This window comes from Loxodonta africana, chromosome 5, assembly GCF_030014295.1.
Source record: "Loxodonta africana isolate mLoxAfr1 chromosome 5, mLoxAfr1.hap2, whole genome shotgun sequence".
Taxonomy (NCBI): domain Eukaryota; kingdom Metazoa; phylum Chordata; class Mammalia; order Proboscidea; family Elephantidae; genus Loxodonta; species Loxodonta africana.
The window spans coordinates 79757876-79784401 of NC_087346.1; the positions used below are offsets into that span (position 1 = coordinate 79757876).

At 42.2% G+C, this 26526-nt stretch overlaps 1 protein-coding gene across 1 annotated transcript in view; it reads right to left on the reverse strand.

Moving 5' to 3' along the window:
* The window catches only part of PARM1 (prostate androgen-regulated mucin-like protein 1), a 123288-nt gene extending 97663 nt beyond the window's left edge, over positions 1 to 25625 (reverse strand). Inside the window, exon 1 of the mRNA XM_023553348.2 lies at positions 25381 to 25625. Coding sequence (XP_023409116.1) covers positions 25381 to 25423 — 43 coding nt within the window. The 5' untranslated portion in view covers positions 25424 to 25625. The remainder of the gene's footprint in view (positions 1 to 25380) is intronic.
* Positions 25626 to 26526: the final 901 nt, after the last annotated feature.

Genomic DNA, 26526 nt, shown 5'->3' on the forward strand with positions numbered 1-26526 from the left:
TGCTTCCGAATTTCAAAAAGTACTCAGCTAGGCACAAATACAACAATACCCTAATTAATTATTCTAACAAACAAAATTAGAGCTATTACCGGAGCAAAGGATAAAAACAAACCAAACCTGTTGTCGCTGAGTCAATTTCGACTCATAGAGACCCATAGTTGCCAAGAAGCGCCTGGTGGATTCAAACTGCCGACCTTTTGGTTAGCAGCCGTATTTCTTAACAACTATGCCACAGAGTTTCCAAGCAAAGGACAGGAAGAAGTAATAATTATTAAGAATTTTCTGTGTATCAGGATTGTTGATCTGGGTCAATTCATCTCTCATAATCCAACAATCCTAAAGGTACTGCGTTGCACTTGCAGCTTGTCCCAAAGCCAGGAGACCATTAGAAAAAAGGCACTAAGCACTCATAGTGATTCTTCCACAAGTATCACGCCCTTCTGATCAGAGCCTGAAAACAAAAGATGCTCCCAGAGCATTAGCACGTGGAAAGTAGCTTTCATTATTTACAAAAAGAAGCAGACAACATAAAAAAATAATTTTTTTTTTTTTTTTAATACAACAGGAAAATTTCCATGAAGAGTGGTCCTCCTGCCCCATCCCGGCTCAAAAGCTGTCCTGCAATGTACCAAGAGCCCTGCAATGTACCATAGGTGAGGGACTGTAGGGCCTTCATTACACTAACCCCCCCTGGCTAGGCAGGTTTAGTCAGGTGGGCTGAAAAACATGCTTTCACCTAGCACCGTATCTGAGGGACTCAAAGGGAACGGTTTTGTGGAGCCGGTCCCCTCTGGCTTCTAGAAGCTGGCCCGGTGGAGATGAAGAACTCTGCTACATGTGCCTCCACATAGCACCATAGTAGCTGAGGGACCCCAAGGTCCCTTCCCTAGCCATTTTTATACTTCAGGCCTATGTGACACATTACATGGAGTGCAAGGCAGGTTTTTTTTTCCACCTGACTATCCTAGGAGGGGTATGATGAGACACCTTGGCACCAACCCAGAAAGGTAGCTCTTCTGTCCTGATGCTTATTTAGACAAACCATTATGCTTGGGGGAGCGTGAGGGAGTGATGGTTTGTTCCAAAGCTTAAAGACGGTAACGGGGGAAGTGGCGAAGACCGTAACTGCGGTGTTTGAAGGGCCACCTCTTCACAGGTACATTTAATGATCGCATTTTACAGATGAAGACACTGAAGTCCAGAAGAATAGAAAGACCTGGGCTCAAATTTGAGTGCTACTAACTCTGTGGCAAAGGAGCCCTGGGGCACAGTAGTTAAGGGCTTGGCTACTAACTGAAACTTTGGCAATTTGAACCCACCAGCAGTTCTATGGTAGAAAGATGTGGCAATTTGCTTCCGTAAAGATTATGCCTTGGAAACCCTATAAGGCAGTTCTACTCTGCCCTATAGGGTCGCTACGAGTTGGAATTGACTCAACGGTGCGAAACAAGAAAAACAAGCTGTGTGGCTTTAGATAAGTTATTGAACCTCAATTTTCTCATTTGGAAACAGGGACCAGTAGTACCAACCTTCTAGGGCTATTGTAGAGTAGAATAAGAAAATATCTGTAAACACGGTGTCAGCTAACACAAGGGCTGGCACTTTATTTGGTTCAATAAATGTGTTTCCCCTTCCCTTGTCTCTGCATGGCAGACCTGGAATTCAAAAGCAGGATTGTAGCCCCCCAAATCCAGTTCTTTGCAGGTCTGTAATGAGAACTTGTCTGAGCTGCTCTCCTGCCGTTATGGTGATGCAACCAAACTGGATGAACTAGAGTAACTGTTTCCTTGGTACTGCAAAACACTCTCTTATTTTATGTACCTATGCCCAGATGTAAATCTTTCAGAGGCCGAAATCAAAATACATAAATCATGCATTTTCCAGTGCATTATAATGTGCCTTCAGCTCAGCTTGATCATAAAAATATCTCTCAGTCACTTAACATCATGGAGCCACTTAGGAAAAAGTTTTAATGTTGGCAAAAGATAATAGAATAATTACTGTGTTTCAGTTGCTATTGAATTTGCAAAAAGCCAATGAAACATAGAGATCAACAGTCTTTCTTGTCTTAAGTCCCTCTCGCAATCCCCCTCTTTTGAATCAGGCCATGTTTCCTTCTGGAAAGAAAAAAAATGCAAGTCCATAAAAAATATTTTTGTAAAAAGTTGTAGGCTGCATTTAGAACCGGGGCATTTAGTCTCAGTAGCTTTCTTACTGGTCATAGATATATTTGTCCTTTGTTTGCTTGCTATGGAGAAAGACTGTGAACTTCTAGAAAAATGCTTCAAACCTAGACTCCAGGGAATCCACTATTTGTCTTACTGTGGAATTGCTATTGCAGACAGCTCCCTCTCCAAATGCATGAATCTATAAAAATGGTCTCACCTAGTAACATTTTTCCCAGGCTGTGCACCCATCACCTACCCCCAGTGCCCTAAGAACACTGTAGAAACAGCTATGGTGTAATGAACAAGTGTGGATGTAGGTCACGAAATTGGCATTGAATACTGGTTCCGCTTCTTCAGTGGCTTTAGACATATCACTTCATTTCTACAAGTCTCGATTTTTCTCATCTATACAATGGGAGCACTATGCTGACTTCCAAAAGCTTGTGAAGGTTGAGCATTTCTTTTACCTAAAAATTTCATGGAAACTATAAGGTGCTATACAAATATTTTTAGTATTAGAATTTAAGGAGCAGGAGCCTGAAGAACTGTATGTTCAGGGCAATAGTGTCCATTTTAAAATTAAAATTCATATGTGCCACTAGCCTGATTTCTTTTGGATCAGCTTTCTTTGGACCTAGAGTCTGCAATCTTTTGCTAAGGTTAAGTGGCATCCAAAAAAACTGAGCTGTGTGCATGAAAATGTAGCTTTTATGGCATCCTACACAATGGACTGTAAATGGAAAGAACACCAGCGCCAAAACACCCGCGGTTGATTCCCAGGGCTCTCGTGGACCAGCTCTGTGCCTCTGGCCGCAACTCTGAGCCATTCTGCCCCTTCATTTCCTTATCTGTCACTTGGGATGAATCTGCCTTTGCCGGTTTCCCAGGGTGAGACAATGCATGCAAGAGTAATCTGTATGTTGGAAGGTACAGCACAAATAAATTTAAGCCAGTACTACTGTTACCGTAATGATGTCCTCAAGCACTGGAATATCCTGAGGAGCCTTATGAATTTTCAAAGAAAGACTAAATCATTTAAATGGTCAAATTAATCGCAGAATGGAAGTTGCCCTTTCTTCTGTTTACTGGGGGTACAAAGTGCTGGTTTTGGCTAAAATGTATGAACCCTCTCTCAAGGGAAAAAAAATGCACATAAAGGCATACATACGATGTTTTGGTATAATTTGATGTGTTTTGTGGACTTCATGATGCTCACTTTTGGTAGGGAATCCCCGGGTGGTGCAAAGGATTAACGTGCTCCCTTACTAACAGAAAGTTTGGAGGCTGGGGTCTACTCAGAGGCACCCCGAAGAAAGGCCTGGTGATCTCCTTCTGAAAAATCAGACACTTGAGAGCCCTGTGAAGCCCAGTTCTACTCGGACACACATGGGTCGCCATGAGTCCGAATCAACTCCATGGAGGCTGGTTGTTTGCTTGTTTAAGGTTTGGTAGATAGGTTAAAAATCTGTTTTAGGTCACAAAGAACAAATACTAAAGACCATCTCATCTAATCCTCTCTTTAACAGATGAGAAATAGAGGCATGGGGTGTATCAGAGATTTTACCAAACTGGTAAATACAGTTTTAAATAAGCTTTTTTTTTTTCTTTCTTTTTTGAAAATTGTCTATCTGCAATATATGGAGTTAGCTCAGTTATTTGGACTCTTTCATTTACCAGAACATTTCATTCCTCATCCTTGTTAAACTGAAACAAGCTTATGCATATCTTATCCATTTTTCATAACATAAATTGAATTTATACCTTGAAACGATGCCATGTAGCAAAGAAGCACAGACTGAATTAATCCAGTGTTTCATTTAAAGCCAAATTGCCTAACACTTTTAGAAGGAAACTGTACCTACCAAGGCTTAAGCCTAAATTCTTAGATAAATTTTGATTTATTAATCAGGTCTCCTGAATTTGTATAGCTTCTAGCTAACTGACCATGTTCTGCCAAATTCCTCATCAAAAAGAAGAAAAAAAAAATTAACTGCTGCTTAACTCTGAAGCGAAGAAAAATGCATCTTATAAAAATAAAAATCAAGAAAACACAAACAACATAACTTGCGCATTTAGAAGCCTGAGTGGTGAAGGCCAACATTCTGATCGTGAGTGGGTATTTGGGGCCTGTTATGTTTCCCACTCAAACCAGTGGAAATTACTCTCCTGCAGGTACGGGGTCGGTGTGTGTGTTTTGAACACGATGCTAGAATGTGCCGTCAGCATCACAAGTGAAAAGAAAATGAGCACGTAGAACCGTTGAGTTTACAGCAAGGTTCCATCTACACTTGCTCTCTCTGTAATTTCAGAAAAGCCACATCTTTTCTTTTTTTGGTCTGGCATTATGAGTCAAACACAGGTCAAGTTTGGGTTGTTAAAAACCTTGCAGTAGGTGCTTAGGAAAGAACACTGGCACCCTTTCAATTCCAAGCTGCTACTTTGGGTGAAGCTTGACCAGAAAAACTAACAGCTTAAGAAAGAAGATGCATGATGTCAATTTTTCCTGGCAAAGACTTAACGAAGTATCAACTAGCATATGCCAATGGTCCTTGTCTCTCTAGTTCAGCTTTCTAAAAGGCCAAGCCTGCTTAAGCCAAGGAGGAATCAGATTTTTTCCCCTGAAATTCCTCCCCCTTCACATACTATCTCAGGAAAAAAAAAAAAATCTTAGTTATTAATCAGAAAACATGAATATATGTGATTATGGCTGCTAAATGTATAGAATATGTTGCTTTTTTATTGGACGGGGGTTGAATTTTAGCCATTCTCACAAAACGTATGAACCAAAAACCAAACCTGTTGCCTGCGAGTTGATTCCTATTCATAGCGAATCCATGAATATTACTTTTCCCTGAAAAAGACATTCTAATGCGATTTTTTCTACCCCTTTTTAAATTCTTCTAATTTTCTCCTTAGTTTTTCCTGCGTAGTTCTTGCTGGAAAGATGACTGTTCTTTCCCTCACTAATTTTGAGAAGAATTTATCGTGGATATGATGGCACAGTGGTTAAGCTCTTGGCTGCTAACAGTAAGGTCAGTGGTTCAAACCCACCAGCCTCCTAGAGAAAGATGTGGCAGCCTGCTTCCCTAAAGATTTATAGCCTCAGGAGCCCTATGGGGCAGCTCGTAGTGACCCTATGGGTCACTATGAGTCAGAATCAACTCGATGGGTTTGGTTTTTCAGTTTATAGGGCTCAATGGTGCCAAAGTGCTTTGAACTAACCCAGCAGTACCACAGAAGAAAAGGCCTGGCAATGTGATCCCATTAAGATTACAACCAAGAAAACCCTATAGAGCAGTTTTACTCTGTAACACATGGGGTTGCCATGAGTTGGAACTGACTCAACGGTAATTGACAATAACAACAACAGGGCCCGAGAGTTTCCAATAATATAGTCCAGACCTACTTTTACTTCCTGCTATAAGCCTGGTGCAAAATTCCAAGCAGCAACCGAATTACTGGGCTGAGGGCTGGGGACTATGGCCCTGGGGGACATCTAGCTCAATTGGCATAACACAGTTTATAAAGAAATGTTCTACATCCTACTTTGGTAAGTGGTGTCTGGGGTCTTAAAAGCTTGTGAGCAGCCATCTACTCAACTGGTCCCACCCCGTCTGGAGGAAGGAGAATGAAGAAAACCAAAGACACAAGGGAAAGATTAGTCCTAAGGACTAATGCCTCACAACTACCACAGCATCCAACAAGCTGAGTCCAGCACAACTAGATGGTGCCCAGCTACTACCACTGACTGCTCTGACAGGGATGACAACAGAGGGTCCCAGACAGAGCTGGAGATAAATGTAGAACAAAATTCTAACTCACACAAAAAAAGACCAGACTTACTGGTCTAACAGAGACTGGAGAAACTCAGATTGAATGGCCCCCGGACACCCTTTTAACTCTGTAATAAAGTCACTCCTGAGGTTCACCCTTCATCTAATGATTAGACAGGCCCATAAAACAAAATGAGACTAAAAGGGCACAGCAGCCCAGGAGCAAGGATGAGAAGGCAGGAGGAGACAAAAAAGCTGTAAACGGTGAACCCAAAGCCGAGAAGGGAGAGTGTTCACACATTGTGGGGGTGGCAACCAAAGTCACAAGACAATACGTGTATTAATTAGTTTAATGAGAAACTAATTTCCTCTGTAAACCTTCATCTAAAGAACAATTAAAAAAAAAAAAAAAGATAAAATCCCAAGCAGCAGCCCTTGGAAAACAGCCCTGCAAGGTGCCCTGCCCTGGCCAACCACAGTAGAACTGGCAGCGCCCAAATCAGCCAGCTGACTTGCCAAGGGAGACAAGCTGCTTCACCAGAGGTGACCCACTTCCTTTCCTCTCAGGCCCTTCAGGGTTCGAGCCCCAGCGGGCTTATCTGCTTTCCTGGTCAGATGTCTCTGGAGATGCCAGGATGTTCTCAGATGTCCATGGTGAGGGGGATCGCTTTTCAAGCTTTAATGTTTCTTGTCACCTTGTTCTTTCTGGAAGAATTACCATAAAGTACAATCTTTGATGGAAAAGTTTGGCCATCCCAAGCTTGTGCCCCAAACCAGATATATGAGCTGGTTAACCTTCTCACCCCTTATATAACCTCAGATTTCCTGATTAACATCTTTAATCTTAATTGTTTAAAAAAAAAAATCAAAGCTGCCAAAGCTCTTTGCTGCTGGCCTCCTGGGCACTGATATTGGGTCCCAGGCTGTCTTACCACATTGCTTTGGCAAAACAATGCCTCTACCTATGATGTTAAAAATATAATGAGGCTGTTCTCTTGCTCTGTAACTCTTCATCTCGGCATGAACTCCGTTCTCATCAAGGAACTTTGTTTATAGTATCAGAGCTTTAAATTTTTTTATTCTTGAAGAAAAACCCAAATCAATAAAGGTTTAAACAGTAGAACTCTCATTTTTCTTAGGATGTTTCTCTTGCTTACACAAGCAAAAACTACCTAAATAATTAAATCTTCTGTAGGTGAAATCATTATTTTTTCCAGAGGCAAGAGTTTCAAAAGTCAGTTTTTAGTCTGGCATATAAGGGATGCCATGATTGCAAAAGAACATCAAGTAGGTAGCTATAGAACCAAGTAAATGTCCATATGCTACCTAATAAACATCTTAGTTACCAAGCAGAAGACACGGATATTTGTGATCATGGCTGCTAAATGTATAGAATATCCTGCATTTTTATGGGGTGGGGAGAGTTGAAGTTTAGATATCTGGAAAATGTATGAATCCATGCTCATTAATTTTCCCTGAAAAATACATTTTTTTTTCTAATGCTACCTTTTCTCCCACTTTTTTAATTCTTCTGATCATTTTAGTAAGGAAGGAAACAGGAAGGAGGGAAGAACACATTCCACCCACAAACACACACACATATACACACACAAACTATTCACACTGAAAAATAGGAACCTGCTGTCCTGGAATATCAGAATTTCTACATTTTTCCATAAAAGATTTCTGTGATCTCTTATGCCTCCATATTCAATAATATATTCCCTAGAACAGAGAAAAATATATTTTTTAGGAGTGGATCACATCCTTCCCGCACATCAATAAAGTCATCATTCCTACATCGCAAGGAATTACCCTAAAAAAGAGTGTAGCTATTTTCATCTCCTAAAACTTTCTGATCTCTTTCTATTCTCTTCCTGACTCTATCTCAGACACCATTTTGAAAAGATATAGTGTTAAAACACAGCAGAGAAGAAGTGAAATGGGTACCCTTGAAATTTGCCACATGCTTCCCAAATGTACAAAGGCTACGGTTGTTGTTGTTGTTAGACTCTATGTATGACAGAAGGAAATGCAGCCTACTAGCCACAGCCAAATCAGAACGTTCCTGAACCATCTAGAGATCTCCCACAGTTGGTAGACTGGCTGAGTAAGGAGGACTGCTGTTGCTTAGTACAACCCATTCTGTGTGGGGATGTTGAGGAGGGTCATTACAAATCTCATTAATTTAAATTAGTGGTTTTCAACGGCTTTGTTAAGTTTGGGAATGTGTGAAGGCATTTCCTCCCTCCCTCTTTTCCTCCCTTTGTTTTTTCCCTTACCCGACACCAAGGCCTGTAGGGCGCTACTGGTATTTAATGGTCAGGGACCAGAGATGCTGCCGCCATGTGTCAAAGAAATGTCTCCTTCCAAATGCCCATAGCCTTCTGGTTGAGAAACACTTGATTTAAACAGAGTCTCAACCAGTCTTCTACCATCAAGAGAAATAAATACATAAGCAAACAAAACACTTGAGGTGACAGCAACTGCTATTTTAAATAGAAGCAATTTATAACTAAGTTACTGTTTCTTTATCAGTAGGGGAGAGTCTTTCATGAACATGGTTCAGATGTGAAGATAACATAGTTATATTTGTTCCAAGCTTGGCAGGTTAGCATAGCTCAAAAGAGCAAACAGCTCACAGCAGTCTGCGGGAGTAATGTTTGGGGACAGGCCACTTCTTATTGGAAACCTCTGCTGCTAGGGTAACTGAGAAAATAGGTTTTCCCTTTCTATACAGGAGGGCACACTTCCTTTTAAGTCGTCTCGTCTAAGCTGAGGAAGCCCTTGGGTGGCGCAAACAATTAAGTGCTCGCGTACTACCAGCTGAAAGGTTGGTAGGGTGAACCCACCCGGAGGCACCTTGGAAGATGGACCTGTCTACCTGCTTCCAAAAGGTCATGGCTTTGAAATCCCTATGGAGCAGTTCTACTCTGCACATGAGTGGGAATCGACTCGATGGAAATACGGTTTGATTTTATTCTAGGTTCGTGATATCAGGATAGATTTCTAGAGTCCTAGTACTCTGTGCTATAGGGTGGCTATGAGTTGGAATTGACTCGACGGCACTGGGTTTTTTTCTGGAGTTCAAAGGAAGAAATGTGTCCATTTGGTGAAGTAAGGACCAAATAAAAATTGCTTCTGTGCCACTGTTTCTATCACCGAAGCAGATATGTGAGAATGGAAAGTGGGCCAGCCCACAGAGAAGGACCTCTATTTGACACCACCCTTCACATTTATAGGACATGTTTGCCATCATAAACTCATGTTTATTGGGCTAGTCGGGGCTCTGTTTGACAGCATATTTCAAACGTTAAACTGTGAATTCCAGTGTTAAAATAAGAAAACCTACTTACACAGAAATAAAACCTGTGCCCTTTCTCACTGAGTCTAAAACCAAACAGATACATGAATTTTTTAGAGGACACGTGCTGGTTATCGCCTTCCTACAGGAATCTTCCCTGTGGTTAACAATGGCTAGCTCTCACTGTTGATGTCCCTGTGTGGCGTGAATCATTAGCGCACTCAGCTGCTAACTGAAAGGTTGGTCGTTCTAATGTACCCAGAAGCTCCTCAGAAAAAGGGCCTGGCAGTCTGCTTCCCAAAGGTCACAGCCTTGAAAACCTTTTGGAGCACAGTTCTACTCTGCAATACATGGGTTGCCATGAGTTGGAAATGACTTGGTGGCAACTGGTTTAGTTCTAATTGTAGATCCTTTAAAACACGATCCTTACTGGATTCATTTATCTAGAGGTAAGGGTGGTTGCCCAAAGATAGCAATCTTGTCTGGAAATTGATTACAATGCCCTTCCAAATTTCATTTCCTGATGTGCAATCACAGGAAACAGGCCAACTGGATCTCCAGCTGCCTCCCAGCTCTCTTTTCAGTGCTCCTGTGAGGCCTTTTGGGGTGCAGTGTTTTCTTGGTGCTTCTCATTGTGCAGCCTCTTACCCAGGCCGTGTCCACCTTCCTCTATCAAAATGTACTTGTCCACAGGACACTCCCTCAAGGTCCTATGATCTTCTACATGCATGGCAATAGATAAATGGTGCATGGCAATACTGTATTTTTACACAAATAACATACACCTTCTACACTTGTTTGCCAACCATGCCCTCCCCCTGCAAGGTATTCTCATAAGTGCTGATTTGTCATTTTTTTGTACATGTTGCTATAAAAAAATTAACAAAGTGTGCTCACAAAAGTAACTCACCAGGGGGAGGATGTGGCTGGCAAACAAACTCCTAAACCAAAAGTTGGCAGTTGGAATCTACCCAACAGTGCTGCAGAAGAAGGACCTGGTTGATTTACTTCGTAAGATTACAACCATTGAAAATCCCATGGAGCATAGTTCTACTCTCATAGGGTTGCCATGGAATCGACTCAATGGTAATGCTTTTTTTTTTCCTTAAAGATAACAATGTGAACAATGTTAAAGGGGCTGTGGGGTCCCTTAAGTAAGGGGTCTTAAGTTGACGTGAGTTTTTAGTCTCAGTTCAGCCACTAACTAGCTGTGAGACCTTGGACTCCTGATCTTTGAGCCTCGATTTCAAAGCTCTACAAGCATTGTGCACCAACCGTGGGCTCACACATGGGAGAAAGCAATATCAAACCAAGACACTGTCCCTGTTCTCTAATGACTGAAAGTCTAGTTGGGCTAACATATGCAAACTACTTATGGGGAATTTTGAGCTTGCAGGATGAAGAGGATCCTGGTTAGCAGAGAATGGAGGGGTACAACATTCTAGAATGAGGAGATTGCATGAGCGAAGGCATAGCGGCTTGAAGGTTTGTGACGTGTTTCCACTTTGGGGAAGACTTCCCAAACAAGAATAACCTACTCCCTTCTCTGCCCTCTTGCACCACAGTTACCTGCATCTCCTGTCTTTTGTTCCGCCTCTAATTCAGACCCAAAGCCACCTGCTAAGGAGTGTGGACTTATTTCTGTAAGCAGTGGTGGTTCTGGAAGACTCCTCGTAAAACCTTTTATAATGGAAAAATTTAATCATATACAAAAAGGGAGAAAAGAGTATAGTGAACTCCCTTGTTCCTATCACTCGGTTTCAAGAGTTATTAACTTGTAATCACTTTTTTTTTTCCATACTCCCACCTGCTTTCCCAGTCCTATATTATTTTGAAGGAAATTCTAACCATCATTGCATTTCTTCTTATCTCTAGAAGATAAGGACTCTTTTGGAAACATGAGGGCTATAACATTATCATACTTAAAATATTAATAGTACCTTACTATCATCAAATGGGTAACCCTCATGGTGTAGAGGTTAAGAGTTACAGCTGCTAACCAAAAGATGAGTAGTTCGAATCCTCCAGGCACTCCTTGGAAACCCTATGGGGCATTTCTACTCAGTCCTACATGGTCGCTATGAGTCCGAATTGACTCATCGGCAACGGGTTGGGGTTTTTTTTAATCATCAGATATTAAGCCAGTATTCAAATTTATAGTTGTTTAATAAATGTCATAATTTACTTTTACAGTTTTGGTTTGATTCAAGAGTCCAATAATGTCCACAGTTGTTATTGGTTGCTATGTTCCTTAAATCTCTTTTTAATCTGTAAATTCCCACTCCATCTTTCTCTCAATCTCTCTCTCTCCTTTCTCCTTGCAATTTATTCATTGCGGAAATCCAGTTGTTTGGTCTGTAGAGTTTTCTATAGTTTGTATCTTGCTGATTTCATTCCTGCAGTGTTATTTAATATCTTTCTTGGTCTTCTATTGTTCTTGTAATTCGATTATTGGATGTAGAAGCTTGTTCAGTTGTAGGTTCCTTTTATTTTGACAAGACCATTTCATCAGGAGATATGGTATCTGGTTACCTCATACCTAATGATGTTGGCAGCCACTGATGGTCAGTGCCAAGATCCATTAATTTGTTTGGTGATACAACATGGTTCTCTTCTCACTGTGCCTTCTCACTTATTACTGTATTTTCATGAAAATAAATCATGTGTATAGCTTTTTTGCCAACCACGCAACCCCCTTGCACATTATTTCCCTAGGCGCACTATGTGTGTTACATGTGTGGGCACGTTATTTACATGGGCACATTATTTGTAAAAAATATGGTAGCTGGATTATTTCTATAAAGACGATCATCTCATCATCTAATATTTGGTCACCAAGTGGTATGCTTCATAAAATAAAGGCAGAATAAGAACTTGACTCTATCTAAACTAAAACCAAACCCTTTGCCGTCGAGTCGAGTCTATCCCAAATCATAGTGATCCTATAGGACAGAGTAGAACTGCCCCACAAGGTTTCCAAGGAGTGGCTGGTGGATTCAAACTGCTGACGTTTTGGTTAACAGCGGAACTCTTAACCACGGTGCCACCAGGGCTCCCGATTCTATCTATCTAGCTATTATTTTTCAAAATAATGTGTTGGTTTGGTATCATCCCATGGAGATCAATAAAGTTTTTTGTTATCATTATAATTTTGTTTTTGGTATCATTATGAACTTATGGTTTAAACATATTCAATGTGTTTCAATCCATTACAATTATTATCCTTGTCGATGCTCAAATTGTCCCATCTTTGGCCAGAGGGGGCCTCATTAAGTGGTTTTAAGTTCTTTTGACAAGCCCTACTAGCCTTTGATGATGTATTTGCTATCTGGTATAAAAAGATATTCCAGGTTCATCTTATACAGGGAATTAGCCACTACTTCAAGGAGGTTTTATTCCTTTCAGTGGAAATGGAACTTAGAAACCACGATCTGAGCATCTGCAAGGCTCTTAAGCAGGTTTAGGTCTGCTTCTCCTCCTTTGTAGGAGAAGCCAGGCAATTTCGCTTGGCCTGAATGGGTCCAAAAGAGAAGCCAGAGATTCTGAGGAGAGAAAGGTTGCCATTCAGGGGTTACTGCAATAGTCTAGATGATAAGGTATTCAACCATGGCTGCAGCTGTAAGGATGGAAAAGCAGCAGAGTTAACAGAAACTCTAGAGACTAAGTTTAAACAAGAGTATTTTGCAGTGGATTTGGCAGTCCAAGGCAGTGGAGGAAGAGGCGGCAAAGGTAGGTAAAGATTAAAGACCTGGGTTCAAAGCCTAGCTCTGTAACTTAACAACTGTATGGTCTTGAGCTCATTACTCACTTCTGAACCTCTGTAACCTGAACTGCAAAATGGGAATAATAATGCCTACCTCATGGGGTTGTTAGGACGGCTAGATGAAGTTGCAGATAAACAAGCGTAATATAATGTGTGATGCCTAGTGAGAATAAAAATAAAAAATGTGAATTCTCCTTCCTCTCTGCAGCATGTCTAGCTTTATCTATAATATGACGGGTTAGCCTAAATCACGTCATAACCTCTTTCAGTCCTAGTGGCTCTAGATCTCTCCCTAGTCACACTCCCATTGTTCTCTGATAATGCCAATGTGTACTGTAGTAATGAAAAAACTACAAGTCTGTTTAAAATTTACAAAAAGAGTTTTATTATTGCAAAAAAGGCATTTTGCAAAACAGGGAAACACAAAGTCAAGAAGCCCTTGACAAAGTGCTCCAAGGAGCTGTTCATGTACAGAGACTTACAAAGACAAGTAGAAGGGTATATCGAAAATATTTGTGATTGGTTGATATTTACAGAGCTTAGAGGGGGGCTAGAATTAGGTTATGGAAAAGTACAGGGCTTTGTAAGGGCCCAGGCACTTACAATTTTCCGGGTTAGAAAAATATTTTTTTAAGGGGAGCCAAGTAGGCATTTTCTGAGAATTGACTTAGCCACCTGTACAAGTTGCTCTTAAACCGTAGGTCATTTCTAATTATAACAAAACTACACTTTTCTGTAGTCTTGTTATAACTAGAACTTACTTGCTTCAAGGTAGGTAACAGGCTGCATTACCTGGCAGAGCTGTCTTTAAAAACACAAAATGGAGTCACTTAGGACAAGAAGGGATTTGGCCTAGACCCTAGCCAAAAGTCCCAGTCATGTCAAGAGCCTTAGTTTTCAGAATGTTCTTCCTCAGCATTAAAAACAGATCCTCCAAAGTTTGCTTAAACCACATCTTATCGATTATTTTATTTAAGAGATGATAGAACAAATTTAATGTTGCCAAAAGAAAACCAAACAATTTTTCAGAGTTCTGGTTTTCTTATTTGCTATCTAAGTTGACAAATTTCATTTTAGAAAAGCCTAGAATAATGAATTAAGAAATTGCTTCTATAAGTGACAAACACTGAAGAGATTAAAAACTAAAAGAACCTTAAATACTCATTGGTTAGCCCAGGCCCTCTTAAAATACTACCCGAGATGGTCACTCTGATCAACAATTTATACAGCACTCTGGTTTTAGAAAATGTAATATTACTTCAAGTCAATTCTTTCCCAGAACCCTTCATGCCCATGACGTCAGTGAAGCCCTGTAAACCTTTCTGAGGTCATTTGGTTCTGTAAGATCTTATCTTTGAGGGCTCCATCAGAATGACTTTTTAATCAAGATTTTGAGGATTGAAATAGCCATGTAGCAGTAACTAGAGCCACATTAACTGTTGATAAAGGGGGATTAAGAATAGATGTTCATAGTATCATTACTGTTTTAATTGCAAAGGCAACACAAGCTATTAAAAAATGCAGGCAGTGTAAAAGCATGGAGGGTAAAAGTGAGACTGACCCCAAACTAACTTGCCAGAGGTAACCACCATATTATTCCAACCCGTCCCCCCCCCGCCCCCCGCTTTTTTTTCAGCAGGCACACACATACACCTGTTTTAAATGTTTCATTAAATGTACATTTTATTCTGGAGCTTGGTTTTTCACTCAATATAATGTAACCATTTTTACAAGCCAGTACATTATGAACCACCTCATTCTTTTAAGTTCCTTAGTGTTTTGCCAGGTAGGAATGTAGATTAGTTTATCTACCACTCTACTGTTAGACATTTTCATTGTTTCCAATTTATTACTATTAAAAGCAGCTCTTAACAACAACAATAAATCAGGTAAAGTCCCTAGATTTTCAGGAAATACAGGGAGCAAAGGGATGGTTTAAGTAACACTACAAGGTTGCAACTAACAAACTTCAATATGTAAGAAAATATAGGCAAAGGACTTGATGACATCAACAACAAAATTACAAAAAAGAAAAAGAGGGACAGGATATCATAGATCAAAAGAAACTTAAGAGACAGTGCTTGGATCCTATTTGTACAATCCAATTGTTTGAAAAATGAGAAAATGGGGGAAATTTGAACAGCAGCTTGATCTTATTAAGGAATTAATGTTTCAGGAGGGATGACAGTATTGTGATTAACAAAGGAGAGAGCAGTTGCTGACTCACAGAGACCCCATGGAGTCTCTGGGTGGCGCAAAGTGCTAATGTGCTTGGCTGCTAAGCAAGAGGTTGGAGGTTGGAGTCCACCCAGAGGCACCTTGGAAGAAAAGCCTGGTGATTTACCAGCCATTTACCAGAAAAGCCTGGTGAAAAATCAGCCATTTAAAACCATATGGAGTGTAGTTCTACTAATCTGAGATTTGTTTCACAATGAAGCACTGGGGATAAAGCAGGAGGGGGTGGGGTTTTAGATGAAACATGAGTGGTGCTGAGTTTTAGCTGGGTGATAAGTACATTCCTTTGTACTTCCGTGTATATTTATAGTTCCCATAATAAAAATAAATTAAAAAATCACCCCTTAACTGGAAGTTTGAAAACTATTATAAAACAAGAAAAAACTGTCACTTACCAAGAGACATTAAAAAAAAAATTACCAAAAATTGGCTGTAATTTTTTTAATCTCCAAAACCACATTTCCCCTCTTTCTGTGAAACTGCCGAACTCTCTGTTCTTCGTGAGATACACTCATTTTCCCTCTTCTGGCAGTCACACTTGGCCATTGAGATTTTGGGCATCTCAAGCCTTCTTTTGTTGGTGTGTGTTCCCGGCCTTCATTGTAATCAGGGAACGTAGTATCTCCCGTGGGAGGCGAGGTGGCAGAATGGTCACCTGCCCTCCAGCGTCACACTTACAACACAGACACTTCCGTGGTGGTCTTCAGCAGAAGGTCAGGATTATCATCCTTTGCCACCACTCTGTTTGACAGTCATTGCTGCTGTCCTTCAAGGTAGTAAAATGCCTTCAGGAATGAACATATGGACCTCACAGAACAAGCAAGGCATCTATTTTTAATATAAGTGTCCTTTCTACCCTTCTGTGGCTTGTTCAAAGGTTGCTCTTCAAGTTGATATAATCTTAAATTTTGCCATGATCCCTAAGGCTTCAAGACCAGTATGTTGTTATTTTTAAACTCATGTTCTTGTTGACAGCTACTTAATAACTGAACTTCCCTATTTTGAGTAAGCCAGAAAGTACCATGAGTGGGATGAAGAATCTGGGCGGTAGGCCAGCATGGGTGACTTTAACACCAGCCACGTCCAGGGGTGTCAGCCCCGCAGGGTTGATAACAAAGTTCCCTATAGAGGGTCCGATATGAGTCAGGACTTTACCATCACTACTGGTGACTGCTTGAGCTGAAACATTATTCATATTTCAGAATCACCAAGGACAGAAAAATGCAGTCTATAAGGCCAAGAAAACCCTCATTTTCTTCTTGAACTTATTAGCTACTAACACCACCAACTCTCAACGTCTCAAATTACTCAACTTTCACAAACGTCCCCCTTAGTCTCAAAGCACTTTTCATCATCAGGCTATTTTTTAGTTATTCGGAAAATTCTCAAAAGTGTTCAAATAGTGTTCAAATCTTCTCTACTTGAGCTCAAAGGTGACATTTTCTTAATTGGCCAAAGAGTTTAATAAGTTTCAGCTATTTTAAAGTGATATCTATGGCAGATATCACTTTATGGCAGTGATATCACTTTATGGCAGTTCGAATCTACCAGGCGCTCCTTCGAAACTCTATGGGGCAATTCTACTCTGTCCTGTAGGGTCGCTATGAGTCGGAATCGATTCGACGGCACTGGGTTTTGTTTGTTGTTTATCTATGGCAAAGAAAAAAAAGTGTTTTCTATGTGCACAGCTTGGAAACAGCTGATTTTAAAGTTTAGCTTTTATAATCTTCAGTGAAGACTAAAAGCCTGACTCATTTTATTTTAAAGCTATTTAGAAACACTAGACATAAGCACCTGATTTTTGGACGATCTAAGGCAAAATTTGAATTAAGTCCAATTTGCCAGTCCTCAAAAGTGTATTTAATTATTCCACAAATATATTTTGAGTACCCTCTATGTGCCACACACTTTGCCAGCACTGGGAATGCCACAGTAGACCAAAGACAAAATCCCTGTCCTCTTGGAGTTATGCTTTAGCTAGGGGTTGGGTGGGTGGGGGGAGGAGATAGACATTAGAGACAGAGTAGAGCCAAGAGTCAAGAGCCAGATAAGGGTCATTGGAAATGTGGTGTTGGCCGGTGGAACAGACTGCAATTCTAAAATGTTGGTCAGGGTAAGTGTCACTGAGAAGGTGACATTTAAACAAAGGTTTTAAGGAGGTGAGAGAATTAGCCATGTGGAATTCCAGATAGAGAAACCAGCCACCGCATACCATAAAGAAGCCAGCGACACTGGTTTTTGGCCTGCACAACCAGAAAGTTGGAGTTGCCATTGATGGAGATGTGGAAGGCTTCAGGTAGAGCCTCTCTGGGAAAAGAAGTTCAGTAACTTGCCTCTTTTCCAGGCCAAGAAAGAGATGTGCAGCCCACCAGATTTCTTCTGCCTCTTAGCACCCTCTGATGAGCAAGTGGCAATGAGGTCCTCTCAATTTCTAATTCTGAGATGTACAAAAGTCTTCTCATAATATGACATAGTAACTCGACAGAATGTTGTAACTCTGGACTACCCAAGCTGGCAAGAATGCCATAATTCAAAAGGTAACATTTCACTTGTTTTAATAACCTTATATAAGGAAATAGGGGCCCTGGTGGTGCGGTGGGTAAGTGTTCAGCTGCTAACCAAAAGGTCAGCAGGTTGAATCCACCAGCTGCTCCTTGGAAACCCTAGAGGGCAGTTCTACTCTGTCCTATAGGGTCACTATGAGTCAGAACCAACTGGACAGCAACAGATTTGCTTTTTATGAGGAAATACAATATGTTCTAACCAATAGGAAAGGAGCCCTGGTGGTTCAATGGCTAAAACACAACTGCTAATAGGAATGTGGGAAGTTCACACCCACCAGCTCCTTCATAGAAGAAAAGACCTAGCTATCTGTTCCTGTAAAGACTGACAGCCTAGGAAACCCTATTGGGCAGTTCTACTCTGTCTTACAGGGTTGCTACGAGTCAGAATCAACTAGAGGGCACCCAACAACAACCAGTGGGAAGTTTGGATGGTAGCTCTAAGTTTACAATCATGGCCAAAAATAAATAATAATCAACCAACAAAAAATTCTCTCCTCTAATTCCTTTCATGTTCATTCAACACCTGAAGTAAGGTTCTCATGTCCTTATTTCCTCCCTGATGGAAAATAAAATCAGATGTCAGAATTTGGAATGTAAGTGGAAGATAATATCATCAAAGTTGTATTCCACCACTTGCCTTATTTTGTATCGAATAGACATGTTTTCTAAATATTACACCTGGTAACTTCCCACAATTTTTTCTTTTCCATTTAATTACAGTTACTTGTTCAGATTTTGCCTTAGGTATAAAAGGTGCAAATTTCCACCACAGTTCAATTGCTTAAAGGATTTTGTTTTTTTCTATCTGCCTTAAAATCCTGTCTAATATGTAGCTTCAGGATCTAAAAAGCCACAGCTTTCAAGCGATACCAAGAGAACTATCAAGCAGGAATTATGTAAACCTTATATAATTAATATTTGTGAGATGTTTTAAGATCCTGGCACAAAAGAGATCATTAAAATCCAAAGCTATTCTGTAACTTTCTTTTTGAATCAGCTGCCAACTGGATTCTAGAAGGCTTCTAGTTCTAGCTCCTATGCAACAACACTGCTAGCATTTAAAACCTTCTCAGTTTTTTTAAAAAAGGAAGGGTCAATAGGGGTTGGCTAATGTAGCCTCGGGGTGGCTACAGTAATCCCACCAATTGTTCGGAAACACACAACAGGGCACAACTAAAGGATATGCAGTCATTTTCTAAGTATTTCACTGGTGTGAGACCTACCTCTGAATCCTAATCCATGTGGTTGCTACCTAAGAAAGAAAAAAAAAAAGAGCTGCTCTTAAATCTTCATGTCTTCCCGTGAATACATGGCTTTTAATGGAATACTGCAGGGCAACTAAAGTCTGGCCAGACAGGGGGCGAAATAAAGCAAATCCTGCCTCTAATCCATTGCACAGATGAAAGGTCAATGGTAGACTTGCCAAATAAAATATAAGACACCCAGTTAAATCAGAATTTAAGATAAACAACTAAGAATTTTTTTTTTTTTTAATCTAAGCATGTCCCAAATACCACATAGGACACAGTTGGCTTAAAAAAAAATTTGTTTATTTGAAATTCAAATTTGATGGGGTACTGTGTATTTTTGTTTGCTAAATGTGGCAACCCAACCCAAAGGAAAATTAAAACAGCTAGTTTCCAACTGATATTATATACGCTGCACCAATGAGAAACATAGATGAAGATAATTCTATAATTGTCTATCTTATTTTAATGATTTCTATTACTTGTAAGGAGCCCTGGTGGTGCAATGGTTAAGCCTTCAGCTGCTAACCAAAAGGTCAGCAGTTTGAATCCACCAGCCACTCCTTGGAAACACTATGGGGCAGTTCTACTGTGTCTTATAGGGTCGCTACAAGTCGGAATTGACTGGGTGGCAAATTTTTTTTTTTTTTATTACTTGTAAAATGGCAAAGGTCTTAAGATTCATAAATGGCATTAAAACAGGTGAAAGAAATGGCCTATGCTGGTGTAAAGGGTGGGTGATGAACATTTAAAGATGCACACATCAGAGCATCTGGTATTACATCAAACCCTGTCTTTTAAATAATTAGAAGTGTGGCTAAAAAGTAATGTTGTGAGCTACATACACAAATCAGTGTAGTTTTATCATCACTCTGCTTGAGCGTTCACTGGTTGATAACCTAGTAGCTTTGCATCTCCAAGTGAAAAGCAATCACGGGATAAGGCAGATCCTCGCCACCTGTGTACCTCCTTTAAAACTGCAGTGCCTTCTAAATGAAACATTTATTCTTCAAGCAACTGTTTCATTTGACGTCTCGTTAACAAGGCAAATATTTGATTCCTGAGCTACCACATCCAATTTCAGTGGTGGATACTTTCAAAAGGAAGCAAACTTCTGTAACTTCGATGGATGGCAGAAGGATTCTTTTCACTTGGGTGTTAAGGGAGTCAATCCCTTTTCAAAATATTTTTCAACTGTCACTCTCCGTTGTTTCCAGTGGATGGTGTACCCCTCCTCCTGGGGCAGGGGGTGGGAATTATTGCTTCAGAAAGTCTGCTTAAACAGTGTAAATACTTGGCCAATATTTTCCTCATGAAAACACAAGCACAATTAGACCAGGCCCAAATCCTCAAGATAAATTAGAGGTTTGGCAATTATTAATGATTCTGGGCTCTGGAGAGAACCACTCTGGATTATTCACATACCATGATCTATCTTTTTCTAATTTGTTTGATTTGAGCTACCCAAAAGTTTGTGTCTCCGAGAACCTGACCTTAAGGTTTAGCTGAGTCGGGCTTTTGAAACACACCATTTTGCAAAAGGCTCTGTGGAAGAAGTAAAGTTCTTGGTTAGACTTTACTTCTATTTGTTTCTGAGCGTTTTTTGGACTGTTGTGCTAAATCTGACCTGGCCCATTACTAATCTTTTCAAATTAGGCATTTAGTAGGCTCAGCTGAATATTTTCTTAATTTGCACATTAGGGTTTGCCAGAACGGCTGGCACTGCACCTGAATATTATTTGAGATCTTTAATTTACATAGTCTAAAAGCGCCAACACATATATTCTGCTTCGGAAGAGTATGACCTAATCAGAGCAGAGTACAGTAAACTTGTAATAAGAATAAAGCAACAACAATACCTAACACTTATTGAGTCCTTAGTAAGCCCCAAGCACTGTTCGAAATCCTTTAGAATGATGCCTTCGAGCAACCTTATGAGGTTATACATAAAGAAAACAAAAATCCTCACAACTGGACCAATAAGCAACATCACGATAAAGGGAGAAGATAGTGAAGTTGTCAAGGACTATGTGTTACTGGGATCCACAATCAACACCCATGGAAGCAGCAGTCAGGAAATCAAATGACATATTGCATCGGGCAAATCCGCTGCCAAAGACCTCTTTAAAGTGTTAAAAAGCAAAGACATCCCTTGGGGACTAAGGTGCACCTGACCCAAGCCATAGTGTTTTCAATTGCCTCGTATAAATGAGAAAGCTGGGCAATGAATAAGGAAGACTGAAGAAGAGTTGATGCCTTTGAATTATAGCCCTGGCTAAGAATATTGAATATACCATGGACCACCTGCCAGAAGAACGAACAAATCTGTCTCGGAGGAAGTGCAGCCAGAACGCTCCTTAGAAGCAAGGATGGCGAGACTACATCTCACATACTTTGGACATGTTATCAGGATGGACCAGTTCCTGGAGAAGGACATCATGCTTGGTAAAGTAGAGGGTCAGCGAAAAAGAGGAAGACCCTAAACGAGATGGACTGACACAGCAGCTGCAACGATGGGCTCAAACATAGCAACAATTCTGAGGATGGCGGGGGACTGGGCAGTATTTCCTTTGTTGTACACAGAGTCACTGTGAGTTGGAATTCACTTGACGGAGCCTAACAACAAGATCAGGGTGATCAGTAAATAAGAACGCTTAGATTTGTGCCTAAGCAATCTAGCTGCAGGGTCTACATGGTTGCCAATACCAAGCATTGCTTCTGTAAACACATCGGATGACAATGGAGAGCTTCCATCCCCTTAGGTCTGGTTTCATGGCAAGCAGGTAACCTTTACTTGACTGTGACCTCTGAGTCTAAATGAACAGGAATTAATCAAGCCAAAGGAATGCAAGCAATCCTTCACCTCTGAACCTAATACTCCATAGGCAACCTCACTGTTCCTGTAAATGGGTGTGCCGTTTTGCTTACCAGATATTTTTGTGATGAGGCAACAGAACTAACATAAACAGCCTTAAATGTGTAGAGCAGGGTCTTCCTTCGATAAGGGCACTTCAAATGTCAGTCACTTGGAGAAGAGGTGTCTGAGAGTTTCAGAACACAAATAGGATCCCAAACTGGGTGGCCAACTAGGAAAGTAGCTCTTTGCTCTTGATCACCAAGGGACCAGGAAGGAGAGCACAGAGTGCCTGGGTAATGGGATGGAATGAAATGTCCTCCTTGGGGTCAGACCGGGGACAGAGAGGGCAGAACCCAGGACAAGAGAAGTGGGGTTTGTGCTTCTGTAACCTATGTTTGTTTCCCTTTTGTCCTCCTTGAGTGTTTAGAAAAGGCTTTTTGAAAGACTCAGTATATCTCAGATATCTCAATAAATTGGGCCCTAGACTCCACGGAGGGCAGCAATGATTGTGGTATGAACAAAAGGAGAGAATCTAGAGAAGAGTGGGAAAGGGAGAAAAAGCAAATTTATCCAGTGGTCTGCCCACCCTCCCTCCCTTGTCAGTCTGGTGCCAAACCTTAGAACTTCTGTCCTGTATTTTACTTTGGAGGCGGTATTCCTGTATACCTTGCACTGGCATAAAGGGTGTTTGGGAATGGGTTGTAAAATAACCACATTAGCTTTCTACCACAATTAACTTTGAGAGAACTATAGACAGTACAAGGTTTCTCTCTTACCCATTTTGTATGTACAGGGTATAAACGTGAAGACTTTCCTTTCTTAGGCTATTAACAATGCACAAATATTTTCAAGTGACCATTATACAGGCTCAAGGAAATGCTATGGACGTATTGAGAGAGTTTGTTAAGCTAAGAAAAGGTTCCCTGACATTCTTTCTAGTGGCACTGTGGTTAAGAGCTCAGGCTGCTAGCCAAAAGGTTGGCAGTTTGAATTCATCAGCTACTCCTTGGAAACTATTGGGGCAGTTCTACTCTCTCCTATAGGATCGCTAATCAACTCGATGCCAATGGGTTTATTTGGTAACCTTCTTTCTGGCTCAAGGAAGTATTACCTTAACTGTTTTACGGATATTTTCCTGAAGCCCCTAAACTGGGGGAGAAAAAGGGAAGGAAGAAACAGCCTGGTGAAACTGTCTAGAGCTTGTGGAGGGAGCTGGAGGATGAGCTGCTGAAACATGCCTGCTGCTGTCATTTCAAGCCTCCCTGCTGCTCTCTCCTTTACCAACACATCTATTCTTTCTGGACAAATACTATTTCTGATTCTTAAAAAAAAAAAAACTCAAAAACCCACTTTGAGGTGCAAAGAATCTCATGAGGTATTTATGCCATTTTATATATTATTTATTTGGACAATTTACTGCAAGTAACTCTAACAACTGACCCCTAAAGCCACCTTTAGAGGTACACACTCCAGAGGGAAAAAAAGAAGCTTCCATTAGCTTCATCCTCTTCCTTCCACACAGGATAGTACATAGAAACATAACTAAGGAAGAGAGGCAGTATGTCCTTCGGGTCATCCAAGCCCCAGATCTGGGAGGCCATAACCCTCTTGGCTCTGATTTCAGCACACCTGTGAGTGAGTGAGGGTGGGGCTGCTCAGCAGGCCCTTGACCCATCATTCCCCTAACTCTGGCTATGGGCAAGAGCAATCTTCCTGCCCTGAAAGAGAGGAGCTAAGTCGAAGACTGTTGTTCTGTGTCTACGCGCGTGCGCGTGTGTGTGTGCGCGCGTGCACACACACACACACACACACACACACATCATCTTGTGCTCCTTAAAGTGCTCCTTAGGGGGGATGAAAAACGCTATAATACACTCCTGTTAGGATTAATCCCGGTTTTCCCAGTGGCAGAGCTGTTTAAAAGAAAAAAGGATAATCATTTAATAAAAGCAAATCTATTTTCTGGTTCTGCTGGCTCACTCAAGATTTTCTCATTCGTAAACATCTCTTGCTTCGACGATTACATAAATTACCACGAACGAACCACAATCCTGGGCCTGGGATGCGGCCGTTTCACCTACCGGGATCCAGGCGCTCGGAACCTGGTCCGCGGTTGCTCAGCCAAAGCCTTCCCGCGCGCGGAGAGGGTTTGTGTGTGAACTACCGTCAGCTGACGCGTCTCCAAACCGTGCACAGACCAGAGAGAAAAAGGAGTTTTCTCAGTCGAAAAAACCTGTTGCCTTCGAGTCCACAGACGTTCAGTAAATTGCCTCAAGTTGGGAAACTATTCCTTAAAACCGTATTATCTTTTGTGAACTGCCATGACATCCCAAGCTTCATTTCAAGAGATCATGAAGGATTTGGGGGCTGGGGCGGGGGGCGGGGGGAGGATACACTGACTACCAAACCCGTCGCCTTCGAGTTGATTCCGACTCATAGCGACCCTACAGCACGTACCAAATCAGCTTCTGCTCTGTGACTTTTGATCATTCTCAACTTGTCAGGGTCCTCGCAACTCTGGCTACTTTTCCTATTAATGCCTTATACATGACCTTACCCATGATCTGCTGTCCCATGTCGGGGCTGTATTGTCTGGAAAACTAGGTCCCAGAACTCTAGACTCAAAGAGTTACTCTGATTCTCTCCCTGGTACCCACCACACCGAGAACTGAGTCTTCCTGCTTCCCTGCTTCCTCTTTCCAGAAGCCGCCACGGTCCGTGTCCAGAGACCCGGGCAGCGCGCGTAGGGAAGCGGTCCCCGGCGACTGCGTGTGTGCGTGCGTGTGTGTGTGTGTGTGGAGAGGAAGAAGATTCTAGTTCTAGCCAAGTTATTAATTTTTCCACACGGACCATTTTTTGCAGGCTCCGGGCCACAGGCTAGACGTGCAAACTGCCAGCGGTGATAGGAGCCTGAGCCCGGCGGGGGCCGCCGCCAGTGGGGCTGTTAGTGCAGCATCATCCGCAAGCGTAATTTGGAAAGGACGCTGGAGACCAGAGACCGCCAAATCTCGCCCTGCTGCCGCTCAGCCACTGGCGAAGCCCTCCCGTTGTGATTTCTTCCTCCCCTTACTCCCAACTTTTTCATCCCTCCTCCGGCCGAAGAGCACCAAGAAGTTCGGTCGCAGGCTCTGGCAGACTGTAAGCTGCTCCCGGAGACGCTGGCAAGGAACGATAAGCCTCTAGACGCAGCTAGTGTCGCCCACCCGGGGTTCGATCGCGCCGCGCAGCCACCTGTTCCACAAAGCTGGAGTTTGTGAGGGAGCAGGCTGCGGCAGGAAGGACCCTGTCATCCCCTTCTTCCCCCAGGGCCCAGGATCTCTAAAGACGCACATCGCCCCAAATCCAAATGCGCACATACCTGCGCACACCCCCGGCAGCAGCACTCACCACTACAGCCTCTCCCGCGCCACGACTTACTTCCCGGGTCTCCCCGCTTCAGCCCCAGGCCCCGGACGGCGCCCTGAAGTACCTGCCGTGAAGATGCAAAGGGCGAAGAGAATCTTGCAGACCATGGTACCCTGGTGCTTGGTGCCGAGCCCGACGCGGGAGGCAGGAGAGTTGGCCGGGACTGACAGAGAGCAGCGGACGCGTGCGGCTCCTTCTCTGCCCCGCGGCTGCGATGGGAACGCGAAGGCGTGCACTCCCTGGCCGGCTTAGGCTGCAGACTGGGAGGTGAGGCGAGCGCGGCGCGGCTCCGTCAACTGCGTGCCCTGCGGCGACCGGCGCGCTTCTGCTCCATCCTAGCCGCCGAAGTCCCGGGCCGCCTCCGCGGCCGCACCCGCCACCGCGAAACCCCTCCCACCCGGCCCAGCGGCAATGACAGGGCCACCCCCTGCGCTCAGGTCCCCCGAGCCCCGGCTCAGAGCGGCCTCTGCTGGACAGTCAGGGCGCGAGACCGGAATTATTTAGTAAATGGTTGGAGCACTTCGCATTATGTTGGGAACTGGGGGGAAGGCAAAGAAATGTGAGCCGATCTTGATCTCTGCCCGCAGGAAACTATCTCAGCTTTTCTTACAAGCAGTTACAGACTTTAAACAGGTGACCATACGCCATCTTAAGCGTCACCTCGGAGAGCCAGAGTCCTCCATGGTTAAGAGAGCATGCACATTTCTTTCCAAGTACTGGAACCTTTCCTTCTTTTCTCCAAAAGTTGCTGCTGGCCCACTAAACCCTCCACACATTCGACCCCACTGCACTACTGGTTCCTGAGCCAGGATGCCTGCCACCCTCTTCAGCTTCTTACTAGAAGAAACCAGGAGTAATGTCAGGTAACACTGTGCTACATGTTGTATCATGACCCCTTCTAAGAACCCTATGGGATAAAAAATGGATAGGAATGGTTATTTCATTCCATAGATGAGACAACTAAGGTACAGAGAAGAGATGCTAAAGGTCCCACACCTGGTAAGGACTGGACCCCCTAACTGAAAAATTTGTGCACCAGGCCCATAATAATCAAAATGGAGTGAATGGTGTATGTTAAAAAAACACTGGAAAATGTGTGGACGGGTATTAACCAAGTTATTTATTTCTCAACAACAATTCTATGAAGTGGGCACTCTTATTATCCTCATTTTCAGGGGAGGAAACTGAAGCACAGATTTAAGTACTCGCT